This window comes from Panulirus ornatus, chromosome 11, assembly GCF_036320965.1.
Source record: "Panulirus ornatus isolate Po-2019 chromosome 11, ASM3632096v1, whole genome shotgun sequence".
In the NCBI taxonomy this organism is placed as follows: Eukaryota; Metazoa; Arthropoda; class Malacostraca; order Decapoda; family Palinuridae; genus Panulirus; species Panulirus ornatus.
Window position 1 is genome coordinate 58832896 of NC_092234.1, and position 12947 is coordinate 58845842.

Here is a 12947-nt window from a genome sequence, read left to right on the forward strand (position 1 = left end):
GAGGAGAGGCAGGTACCTCTGGATGTTAGATGTCACTGCTGGTGGAAAGGGAAGGTTTTCAGGTGTTTATTCCTGGTGGTTGTGATCTGATTCTGGCGGAGATGAAAAAGGTTCAGGTTAGTGTTCATGGCAGTAGTTATCCACGGTCTAGTCCTTTAGGGATTGTTGCATTGACGTGTTTCCTGAATTCAAGCCAGGCTTACTGCACTGTTAAGGGAGGTTGGATATTACTGTCTAGAGGTGATAGTGTTGTAAGAACCTGAGGAAGAAGGAAAATGAGGGGTTAAAGGTTGGCGGGGAGTTGGATGTGAGGTATGGCCTTTCATAGGGGTGTTGAGGTGTGCAGGTTTCAAGTGGTCATAATAGGTAACATCTGTCTTTCCATGGCATTCAGTAGTGAATCGATCAGGGATACAGTTAAGTGCTCTGGAAGGTCCTTCGTATAACCATTGCAAAGGTCATCAGATTGCGTCAGCATGAATAAAAACATGGCTTATGCATAGGAGGTCCTAAGGAACTTATGTAGGCTGTGTGGAGGTGTAGCAAGGAGAACTGGGGCTGATATCAGAAAATGCAGACTCTGCCTTTCACGTAAGGTATGGGGTCTGGCATGGCAGCAGGCTGTATTAGAGAAAGGTATTCACCAGGGAGCCAGAGAATGGAACTATGGGTTACTTCTTCGGACAATAAACTCATGTCTTCTTTTCTTGCCAAGTAGGATGAGGAGTTTTTCAACCCAGGCTTTAGGGTGGCGTTGTGCTATGTAGCCTTTAGTTGCTGATGGAACTTTTTGACCATACCATTGGAAGCCAGGTGGTAGGCTGTGGTGTGATAGGGGGTGCTTCTAGAGGGCTGACTGAAACAGTTGATCCTGCCCTGTGGCAACAGTAAAGGGTACCCTGAACAGGGAGTCTCATCCATGGAGGAAAGCACTGGTATAGCTTTAGACTACTTGGAAAAGCAGTTGATGCAAGTTAGAAAGTAAAAATTATTATGTGACAGGAAAAGAGGTCCAACATTATAAATGTGTACCACATCAAACCTGGAGGAGGGGAGAGGAAATTGGTGGTGAGACCTTGGTGGATTGGTGGACCTTGGAATGCTGGTACTGGACATAGGAGTAGGTTTAATGCCAGACATCTGCATTAATCCCAAGTCAAACAGCTTAGTAGGTGAGAGGTTATGTGTTGCACACACTCCTGGATGCCAAGAGAATGGAGGGCAAAGATATTTCTTCAATAAGGATTAAGAATATGAGGATGAAGGGGTCCAGTTCAAAGTGTGTAACATGTGATCATTAACCCAGAGATATGAGAAGGGGTATTAATGATCCTGAGAGACAAAGCTAACCCTTGGTGTTTGACCAAGAAAGAAGCCTGTTGTTGAGCAGCTGCGATCATGACATAGTAGTGCCAGAGGAGGGTACAGTTACAGCAACCCAATATCCTCAGAGGGCATTGGTGACCAGATTGTCAGAAGTGAATTGGGATATGTAGCAAAGGTGTTGAGTCACCCAAGGTGAATGAACATCACTCATTAATACAATAATAGCTTATGTTAAAAGGTTATAGTCAGTGAAGATATGGAACTCCTGATCCTCAAGGAGACATTGAGAGTATTGTATGTCACTGTAGAATGCCTGGAGTTCCCTGTTGAAGATACTGTTCCTCCTCCACCAGTTAGGAGTTTGTACAGGAAAAAAATTATCAATAGCCAGTCTCTGTCAATGAGCTGGTGGAGGATGTCCCCTGTAGCAGAGGGAAAGGCATCTTTGGAGGGGCTTGTTGGTGCACTTGGGGCAGTCTGGGCAAGCAGGCCATTTGGAGATTTCGTTCTTGACTGTGATAGAGCCTTTGTCCCTTTTGGGTTCCACTTGAGGTTGACACAAGAGTTCTTGGTACCCTTGAGGAGGTCATGGGAGCTGGTTGAGCATATTGGCACAGTGTGGGACAAAATGATGGTAAAAGCTGATAGTTCCCAAGAATTTGTGAAGCTTCTTTAGTGACATGGGCTGTAGAAATTCCTTTATCACATCCACTGTCTCTTCCAGGGGATCGATGCCCTTTCGCAGATACCTGATAACCTGGAGGCTTTGTCAAGGTGACACTAAACACTCTTTCTGGGATTGATCTGAACTTAATATTCCTATAGCCCTTTTTAGAGCTGATGAAGATGTTCCTCATTGCAGCTGGCCCCCAGAATGTTGTCCAGGTATGCATAGCAGCTGTAGACTCTACTAAGTGCCTGGTCAATAAAGTGTTGAAATGCTTAGGCTGTATTCCCTAATCCAAAAGGCATGCAGATGAATTCAGTGGCTGAAGAGGGTTGTTGAAGCTTTGTTAGGGATGTCTGTGGGTTTAACCAGCATTTGTTGGAAAGAAAGAACCAAGTTGATTTTCTAGTAAACCTTTGAGCCATGGAAATCAAGGTAGAAGTCTTTCAAATGGGGAATAGGAGTGCAGTCTGGGTGCATTAAGGAGGTTAGGGTGTGTTAGTCACCACAAGAATGCCACCCACCAGGGGCAGATTTCAGAACCATGTGCAAGTGGGATGCTTAGCAGCTTTTTGAGTAATGAAGGATTCCTAGCTCCAGTATCTTATTGAATTTTGCCTTGGCAACTGTTAGACATTAATGAGGAAGGTGTCATAGTTTCATTAATGTGGGTGGCCCAGTGGTGTGGTGTTGATGTAATGTGTTGTGGAGCATTTAACTGTGGCAGTTTCTAGTGCTGGCTTGTTGATATCAAAGAAGTCTGATAAGATCTTGACGAACAGCATAGGTGAAGATAAAACAACAACTGATAAGGGCAGGCTTGGGTGCCATTGAGGTTCTATGGAGGAGTTCTGGAGATTTTTATTCATGATACCCACTTGGAAGTTATGGTGTACCTGGAAATCATAGTTCATGATAGGTTGTTGGACCTTGGCCATGAGGGAAACCCACTGGATCTTGTTCTAGAGGCTTGGTTCCAGCGCAAAAGGCATCTGGCTAACTTAGATATGGATATGTTGTTGTCAATGAGGTTATGTTTAGTATTATGGCAAAGCTTGGCTATTGGTGACAGTGGACTGTTACTGACAGCCATATTTGTGTTAATGAGGTAATAGCAAGAAAAGAGATGGCCAGGTAAATGTAGCTGTAGGTAACTCATGTGAACAGGAGGAATGTCCATGAACGGTTCTTGCTCGTGTCATTTTCTATCCTACAGCACTTGTACACGTGACCTGATACTTTGATGGTAGAGACAGTGGTACAGCAGCTGCACAGGAATAGTGAGGTGACAAGTAGGATTCCATGATAAGGACCTGCTGGATAAGTGTTGCAGGTGGTTTTTAAGTCTTGTAAGAAGATCCACCAAGCAACTGAGGTGGTGAAAAGGGTTGGAATGTAGACCAAATTCACAGTCCAGTTGCACTGTTGGCTGGGAGAATTGATTACTTGGCAAGGTCTTAGAGGAAACGGGTTTGAGGACAGCAAGAGATTGTTGTGCAGAAATTTGGTCAAACTGATTACCCATGGCAGGAACTTCTCAGAGGATGTAGGGTTGAGGGTGGCAAGGGAATGTCATGCAAGAATTTGGTCAAGCTGTCTAGCCATGACAGCAAGGTTGGACATCAGGGTGGCAAGAAGAACAGTGACCAGCACCATCTGGATGTGCTGCAGCAAGTGTTGTGGAAACAGCATATGTAAGATGTGTGGAGGAGAAGACCAGTCAAAAGTGTGCCAAAGCCTCAGAATGTTACATAGAAGCTGAGATGAGGTCCTGAAGCCCTCAAAGATCCTTGTGAAGAGCTGGTTCCTTTGAAGATTCCTGGTGGCAGTGGTGATCTTCAGAGGGGTGGCTTTTTAATCTAGTACTTATCAGTCATCAGTAGGCTCAAAATGACAATCCAGACACCTTTGAGGGCCTTACTTGGAGGTGATGAGATCACATGGGTTTATCATATTGTGACATCACTTGCAGTCTAGATAAAGCTTTGTCCACCCCATACACAGATAAGGATTATTGTGGGTACAAGCATAAGGCACTCTCAGGGTGATATCATTGTACATCTGGTTGCTAAGATTAGTGTTTCTAATTGTATGAGCACCAGCTGCCTGCTTTATTGTGCCCCTGGTTATTTTAAGGGAACAATGTTCTTTCTTTCCTCTCCCAAGCTGCCACTTCATTTTGGGATTTCATTTCTAGGCATTGCATTTCTTCCTCTTGTGCTTCAGAATGGATGACTTTTATCTTTCTAAGAAGGGGAAAGCCCAAAATCTTGACTGGAACAAAGAAATCTGATTAAACATGAGCTTTCTAGTTGCACTGGGCACTCAGAATGCATGATCAGGCAGCTTTCTGCAATACCTCATCAGTGCTTCCCTCCATTCAAGAGATCAAAACCCTATGGAACCAAACCATGGACCTAAAATACTTCAGGAACCTTGCCAGTTTCGTGCCCAGATGTCTTCAGATGGTAAACAAGGTCAAAGGAGAGATGACAAAATAATAAGATTTAAGTGTGACATCACCTTTGAAAATGTATTTGGAAGCAAAGTTTTTTTTTTTTACTCTCTGGCTAATGGTGAGAATTGCCCCTGTTTGGGCAAACTGCAAGTCTAGTGCTGTCAGGTTTAAGGACAGAGTTTTCCCTGTAGTGCCAAAGTAGTAAAAGACAGTGTTGATGATGTCCCACATAGTCAAAGAGACATGAGGAGAGGTGCAGGTGTAAGAGACCACTGAGTAATGGGTGGGAACAGGGTTAAGGCAGCAAAGTTCGAGGAAGGTTGACAAATATCACTGCATAAGTGTGTGTGAATGTCTTTTCCAGTCAACCCCAGGGATCACCAGTGTATGGGTGTGCTTCCAGTCAACCTTGGGGGTCACCAGTGTATAGGTGCACGTGTAAATTTGATGCTTCATTTAGGGTTGTTAATGAGCAACAACAATAATTCTGCTTTATTGGGTAATGTACGGTGGTGATGCAGCCCAGGACTAGGTGTTACTGGATTTGTAGGAATATGAAGAGTCAGGAGTATAGAAACCACAACGGCTCCTTAAATCAGAGTGTAACAGCACGGAACATCAAGGCACTAGCTAGTGAGCTTGTGGATAACCTAGGGACTGCTTGGTTGATTTGCTTTTTGTGACGCCCAGATTTAAAAGAGATTGCAGATTGACAGAGGCATGAAGGAGGTAGAGCTTCTGTCATTGCAGTCAAAGGTGGCTTCCTCTGAACGCTGACTTCACCTCTGCTGGTGAGACTGTGCACATGTGAGGAAATATTGCTGACCATAATGAGGTTATCTTTTGTGATGGTTTCAAATGAGTGGCAGAAACAGGATAGTAAAGTAGAAAGCACCTCTCCGCCCTCATCTCCCACCAAATACTGGCAGGAAAGGGATGAGTAAAAGAACATCATAAAGTATAGGGGAAAAGAATCAAACCTGGAAGTATTATAGGAGAGTTTTGACCAGAAAAAGTTTCCAATCTTTCTTATAACTGCTCTTTCAACTAGTAGTGGTTTACCAAGCATATTGTATATGTGATTTATATTTTTGGTACCGATGTGCATAACTTTGCATTCGTGTATGTTAAAGTCCATCTGCCATGTCTCTATCCACTCTGCCAGTTTGCCTTAATTCCAGTGAATCCTAAGGCAGCTTCCTTTGAGTTGGCTGTGTTTGCAAATTTCGTTCTATCAGCAAATTTCAAGATTTCACTGGTTAGGCCTGTTTCTAGTTTGTTGAGTTGGATGATCCTTGTTGAACTCCACTAGATTTGTGAAGCCAGGCACATGGTTCCCCTAATACCACAAGTTTCATTTATGAGAGTCAGTCCAGTGTCCACATGAACATTTGATCTCCTATGCCTTGAGCTTTTATTTCATGTAGCAGTCTTTTGTATGGTACTCTGTCACAGACTTCCTGTAAGCCTTTGCATATAACAGTGAAATTTGTTTGGTAGTCCTTTTTTGGAAAACTAAAGAATTTGATCAGGTTTGCCAAACATGATCTTTTGTTCTGGAAACCATCCTGATGTTTGGTAATTACTCTACTTTCTCCTAGGAATTTAGTAATATTTTCTAATCGTTTATAGAGCTTTACTTAGAATTGAATTGAGGCTAATTTGGTTGTAGTTCAAAGCACATTTTCTGTTTCATGTTTAGAAAATTGATGTGGCATTAGCTAGCTCCCAGTCATGAGGTACTTCCCTTCCTTCAGTTATTTACTGAATATTTTTTTAATTGGGAAAGCAGTTTGCCAGCTAGCTAATTTTAGTAATCTGGGTGAGTTATCATCCAGCATTAAGCATTTTTAACATCCAGTTTTTTTTTTTTTTTTTTTTTTTTTTTTTTTTTTATACTTTGTCGCTGTCTCCCGCGTTTGCGAGGTAGCGCAAGGAAAACAGACGAAAGAAATGGCCCAACCCCCCCCCCCATACACATGTACATACACACGTCCAGACACGCAAATATACATACCTACACAGCTTTCCATGGTTTACCCCAGACGCTTCACATGCCTTGCTTCAATCCACTGACAGCACGTCAACCCCTGTATACCACATGACTCCAATTCACTCTATTTCTTGCCCTCCTTTCACCCTCCTGCATGTTCAGGCCCCGATCACACAAAATCTTTTTCACTCCATCTTTCCACCTCCAATTTGGTCTCCCTCTTCTCCTCGTTCCCTCCACCTCCGACACATATATCCTCTTGGTCAATCTCTCCTCACTCATTCTCTCCATGTGCCCAAACCATTTCAAAACACCCTCTTCTGCTCTCTCGACCACACTCTTTTTATTTCCACACATCTCTCTTACCCTTACGTTACTTACTCGATCAAACCACCTCACACCACACATTGTCCTCAAACATCTCATTTCCAGCACATCCATCCTCCTGCGCACATCTCTATCCATAGCCCACGCCTCGCAACCATACAGCATTGTTGGAACCACTATTCCCTCAAACATACCCATTTTTGCTTTCCGAGATAATGTTCTCGACTTCCACACATTTTTCAAGGCTCCCAAAATTTTCGCCCCCTCCCCCACCCTATGATCCACTTCCGCTTCCATGGTTCCATCCGCTGACAGATCCACTCCCAGATATCTAAAACACTTCACTTCCTCCAGTTTTTCTCCATTCAAACTCACCTCCCAATTGACTTGACCCTCACCCCTACTGTACCTAATAACCTTGCTCTTATTTCCCAAAAATATGATTTGTGCATGTGATATGTAGATGAATATTTGGTGGTAAGTACTTTGTCGAAATACTTGTTAAGATTGAAAGCCTTTTCCTTTTTATCTGGTTAGTATGCCATTATCATGTGATAATTGGTCAAGAGTAACCTTGATTTTTTTTCTTGCTTTTAATATCCTTGAAGAATTTTTTAGGGTTATCTTTCTCATTTTGAGAAATTCTTTATTCACAGTTTTTTATTCACTGATTTCTTCCTACACTCTGTGAGTTTACGTACACTACTTGGTCCTGAATTTTGCCACTTGACATTGATATGATACCCTATAAACATGATTTTATATTTAATCAGGTCATGTACTTCCTTATTTGCCCAGTCTGACTCTTTCCTTTCACATTTCTAGAGATGCTGATTCTTTCAAGAAGTACTGTCTACATGTAGTTTTGCCACACCTTTTCAACTGTATCCATGTCCAAGGGTCTGATCCAGTTTACTTTACCTGATTGTCAATGCAGTCTATCAAATTAACCTAATCTAGAATTGGTTATCATCATGTGTTCTTTGAAATTAAACCAGAAGTTTACTGTGAATCTGATATCATTGTGTTTGCTCTTCTGTAACAGAGCATTTCACCAACCACAGGTAATGATTAGGTTCATGATTGTATTCATCACTATATTTATCATGTTACCACACCTCATTGGGTCTTTTTCCTAATTCATGTTGGGACTGTTGAAACTTGTAATGTTTATTGCTTCTCTGTTATTTTCTTCATCATGAAAAGCTGTATTGTTTTCTTCACAAAGTTTTGGGGATGTATACACTTTCTGAAAAACAAGATTGTATATACTATTTATTAATCCAGTATATGATGAATCATATGCATCAATATGTAGTTCTCTAACTATAGTTCCATGTAGTCTGTTGTGTATGCATGTAGTAAGATGCCACAATCTGATTTCTGAAGCCTTTGTTTTGGTAAAACCTTGTACCCAGGAATTGTTGCTCTGCTATTAAGTGCTTTTTTGGAAAATTTATTTAGGTATCTGTTGTTATTGTGATACTGTATCACACTTTTCTGACTGGTATGTTACATCATTTTGTTGTGTTTTAGGTTAATACTTCTACCAGTGATGCAAAAAACAGTAATGTTTCATTCATTTAGGCATGAATGAGTGAAAACACTGATGTTAGTGATGTTGTAGTGTGCAGTTCCCCAGGAATAGATATGGTCATTAGTGAGGTCCCATTATCTTCACTAGATAATTGCAGCATTGCTGAGCCAGCAATGTTAATCGTGAATCTCTGTGCTTTGTCAGCAAACCTTTATTAACATTTTTCAGCAGTATCATATTTTTAATGAATAGATTCACAAAAGATATAGAAAAAATGGATTGAAGACTTATCCATCAAAAGTTTAGGAGAAACTCATTACAGTATTTATCAGATTGGCCAATTCTAAGAATGCAAAAAAAAAAAATCAAGACTTGTAGTTACATGATGAGATACACAAAAACTTATCAAAACTTATCAGAACCATAATTTTTCTTATGATGACAAGTTTAGCATTTCTGGTTTAGTAAACCCATTATTCTATGGTTTAGCCTTAGAATGGGTGGAAGGGGCATGGTAGTGAGCACTACAGGTGGTAGAGGGTGCCACAGATGCAGAGACACCTAAGAGAAGGCATATGACCATCCACCATGGTCACTAGCATTTATTTGAGGCCTTCAGGCAGTTTCAGTCATCCTCTGTTTGGGATGCCATCTGTGGCCTATCAGCAAAGGCAACAGTGTGTGCAGATTCAACCTGAGATAGTTGATTATATGTGTGAATTGATGGCAGTAGCACCCTGCTTTGTAAGTCATCCAATGATGCCCATAGCACTGAAAGGGTTATAACATTAAACAATTGTTTTATAAGAGAATTTATGCCTACTTATTTCTAATTATTACCCATGATCCGATTGTAAGATGATGCAAATGATATGATTTATATCCTTAAGAATATAGCGATAATCACTACCATTAAGTCTGTATGTAACCTTTACTGCAGCATTGATTTAGTTACTTTAAGGTCATTTATAATCAGAAAATTTAAAAATGTGTAAATGATCTCTCAGTTTGGTGATTATGTTAAAATATCTGTATTGATATTTTTGATGACCAAAATAATTCAAGAGAATAGTTAATTCCTGGTTAATATTTTTTTTCTTTCTCATAATCAGGAGGAAGAACCACTGAGCAGCACCGTAGCCAACTTCATCTACCAGTTTGGTCCATGGCGACCCATCAACCCCTTCAACATTTACAGCACATCTCCGACCACTGCTTCCACCACAACTCCGACCCTCCCCAGTTTGCTGACAAGAGACTATACACACTCTCTCTTAAACCCAACTCTTAGACCTTCCCAACAGTTTGCATTACCTTCAAAATCTGAAAAAATTACTGATGTCAACAGTGTCTCTACTTCAACAACCAGGCATATGACAACTACAGCTTCTACGACAACTGCTGCTGCTCTACCATCCACAGCTACTACAACGATATCAGAAATGTCAGCTGCACCACTACCAACAACAACAGCTCATTCACATTTCATAAACAGAGTTGGTGTTGTTGCAGATAGTGAATCTGTTGTTGACAACAGAATGACCACAACCAAGAGGAACCCATCAGGAGAGGACCTTCATGCCCTCTTAACAGATCTACTGTTCTTCACAACAACACGTCCTCAGGCAGCTACTGCAGTAACTGAGCCCCAGTTGCCAAATTTGGTAACCACATCATCTGAGTCAACCTTTGATAATAGCCAAAGACAGCCTGAAGGTGCAGACAGTGACTCATCAGGTTCTGGAGATCAACTTGTAACTTTCCAAAGCATCATGGATCAAAACAGAAGACGCCCAGTATACTCCACATCTCATTCTTCATCTGTCAGCAGTACAGCAACAACTGTTTCTGTGCACACTCCTGGAGTCCCTAAAGTAACTTCATACACTGGAATTAAAGAACCATTGCCTCCAAGGCCACCGCCTTTCCTTCGATTCCCACAAGATAGATTCAGGAACCCAGGTTCGTCATCGTCAGCCACTACATCCTCAGCAGGAACGACACCATTTAACATCTGGAATCTCCTAACCACCAAAAAGCCTCTTATAATAAACACTGAAGTTGTAACATCAACAAGTACAGATATAAATTATGGGTCAACAGATCAATATAGTTCCCCCATGCCCCCTACCAAACAACAAACCACACATCATTACACTCCCGTTTACAGCCCCTCCAGCAGCAGCTCACTTTCTCCTGTATACCGGCCGAATCCAGAGACCTATCAGCAGGACAGTAAATCTGACACTATTTATCAATATAGTCCTATTTATCAGCCAAGTAGTGAACCTTCCCCTCTAAGAGACTTCACAGAGGATCAGAATTATGTCACAGTACCAGTTATCTCAGGTAACAATGTCCAGTATATGCTGGTAAATAAAACCCGTTCCAACTATCCAAATGTTGTTATCGTCAATCTTCAGACTAAACCTGAAGCAGAAACAACAACACCTATGACACCAGCACGTGGGGATTCAAGAAGGCTTAATACAAAATTTCTTGAAGATGCATTTAAAGCTGTTCTGCAGAGCTCAAACTATCGTGGTGTTGATGGAGCATTACATGCAGAGGACTCTCACTTGGCTCAAAATTTCTCTAATAGGAGAGGCAAACCAATTCAGCTTGGTGTGCCAGACTCACCAGCCCCATTAGTTGATAGTGAAACTCACAAGTCTATATCTCTCTGGTCTGTCTTGAGGAATTTAAGTCAGATTTACCTTTCAGACCCTGCCATAATACAACAACTACAGTATTTTGAGAAAGCTGCTTTGGAAGCACTAAACCAACAAAGAATGACTGCAGAACCACCATTAAACATCTCAGCCCCTACAGAGACAGCAACATCATCACTATTTATGACTCCATTCTTTCAGCACCTCCGAGGATCTACTGTTAATGAAGATATATACACAGATCCATCACAAAATAAATCTAAGTCTGCAACAACTCATCCTGCTTCTAATTATACATATATTCCTGTACATAAGGAAGCTACAGAACAGCATTTAAGCCATCTCTCCAAAATTGATACTGCTTTAAGGAGTAACCCAGTATCTGTGGCACTGGATGAATTGACTCCTCAGCTTCATGAGACTACTGAGCCCCAACCATCATATCAACCTTTTCACCCTACAGCATCTTCACCATACACAACTCTTTTCATGACAAGTGTTGGAGGCAAGACCTCTTCCAATCCTCAGATAATCAGTGTCTCCAGTAGATCTCCTGCTGTGTCTTCCACAGGTTCATCCACCACTAACTCCCCCATCCATACGTTTGTTCTGAAAGATGGACAGTCCATGGAAGAACTTCTGCAAGAAATTTTCGAAACCATATCATTAGAGCAAGAAAATGAGACTATTCCTTCCACTGAAGTACCACCATCAGATGCTGAAACCACAACCCCTGAGTCTGAAACAACTTACCAGACGACCCACAGTGCTGAGAGTAGAGACAACATATTGGAATCCATCAACCAAATTATCTCTAAACATCTTTATGAGATGACGAGTGCCCCTGAGCTTCCTATTGAGCAGACAACCATGGCTTCTAAGACCACCCAGGAGCATCATGTTGATGTGACAACCACAGCATCCATGACCACCCAAGAGACTACCACTCCTGCTATAGAACAAATAAACAAATCATTCTCCTCTCAGGAAGCTACTAAACTAGCTACTATTCTCGAATCCAGCAAAATCCTCACAACTGTTGAAACTACCAAACCTTTCACCACCCACAATTACAACCTCGAGCTCTTCCCTGTTATGACTCGTCCAATGTCTCCAGTAAGAACCACAGCAACACCAAAGCAGTATGAGATTCTTGATGATGGAGACAATGAAATCAAGACAACTGTTGTAGGCAATGGAATGGGACAAACAGCAGAAGATAGAACAGAAACTTCAGTGGATGTATCATACAGTGTTCATAGTGGCACAACTGAATATATATTCATGAACCAAACGCTTCCAGGTTTGTCACATATCTTTTGTTATATTATGAATTCACTGGGTTCAGCAATAGACTTTCCAGCTTCAGCTAGAAGAAAACCTCATTACAGTTAGTCTAGAAAGCTATAAAGATAGAACCTCATCAGTAAATTGAGGCATATCTTTGAAGCTTTAAATAGTTGTTTGGTGCTTTTTCGGTTGAGATTTAATGATATACACCACAGAAATCTTAACAGTGTTGGGGTAGAGGTTTCATCATATGTACTGATCTTATTAAGGACTGTTGATCTCTGAATATTAACAAACACAACTTTCTTTTTGCTTTGAAACATACCATCTTATTTGGTGTTTACTGCCAATGTTCATGTGAAAATAGAAATGTTGAATTAGAAATTAAGATGAGGCAACTTAATAAGTAGACAAATTAAGATTGCTGAACTTACATATATAGTAAAACCTCTGTTATTGGAAATGCTTGTGGAATCAGCCATTTTGGATAAAATTGATTTGTTATTCAAGTTTCTTTAATATTGATTTATTTATTTATATTTGATTGCTGTTTCCCACATGAGCAAGGTAGCACCAGGAAGCAGACAAAAGAAAGACCCATCCACTCATGTGCACACATATATACATATATGTACATACACATACATATAGATACATATGCATATATACACATGTAC

The 12947-nt window shown here is 41.0% G+C and overlaps 1 protein-coding gene across 2 annotated transcripts in view; it reads left to right on the forward strand.

Annotated features, from left to right (window-relative positions):
* LOC139751577 (uncharacterized) overlaps positions 1 to 12947 on the forward strand; it is a 192275-nt gene that overhangs the window by 114927 nt on the left and 64401 nt on the right. For both annotated transcript variants that reach the window (XM_071667159.1, XM_071667160.1), the window contains exon 9: positions 9421 to 12283. In XM_071667159.1, coding sequence (XP_071523260.1) covers positions 9421 to 12283 — 2863 coding nt within the window. The remainder of the gene's footprint in view (positions 1 to 9420; positions 12284 to 12947) is intronic.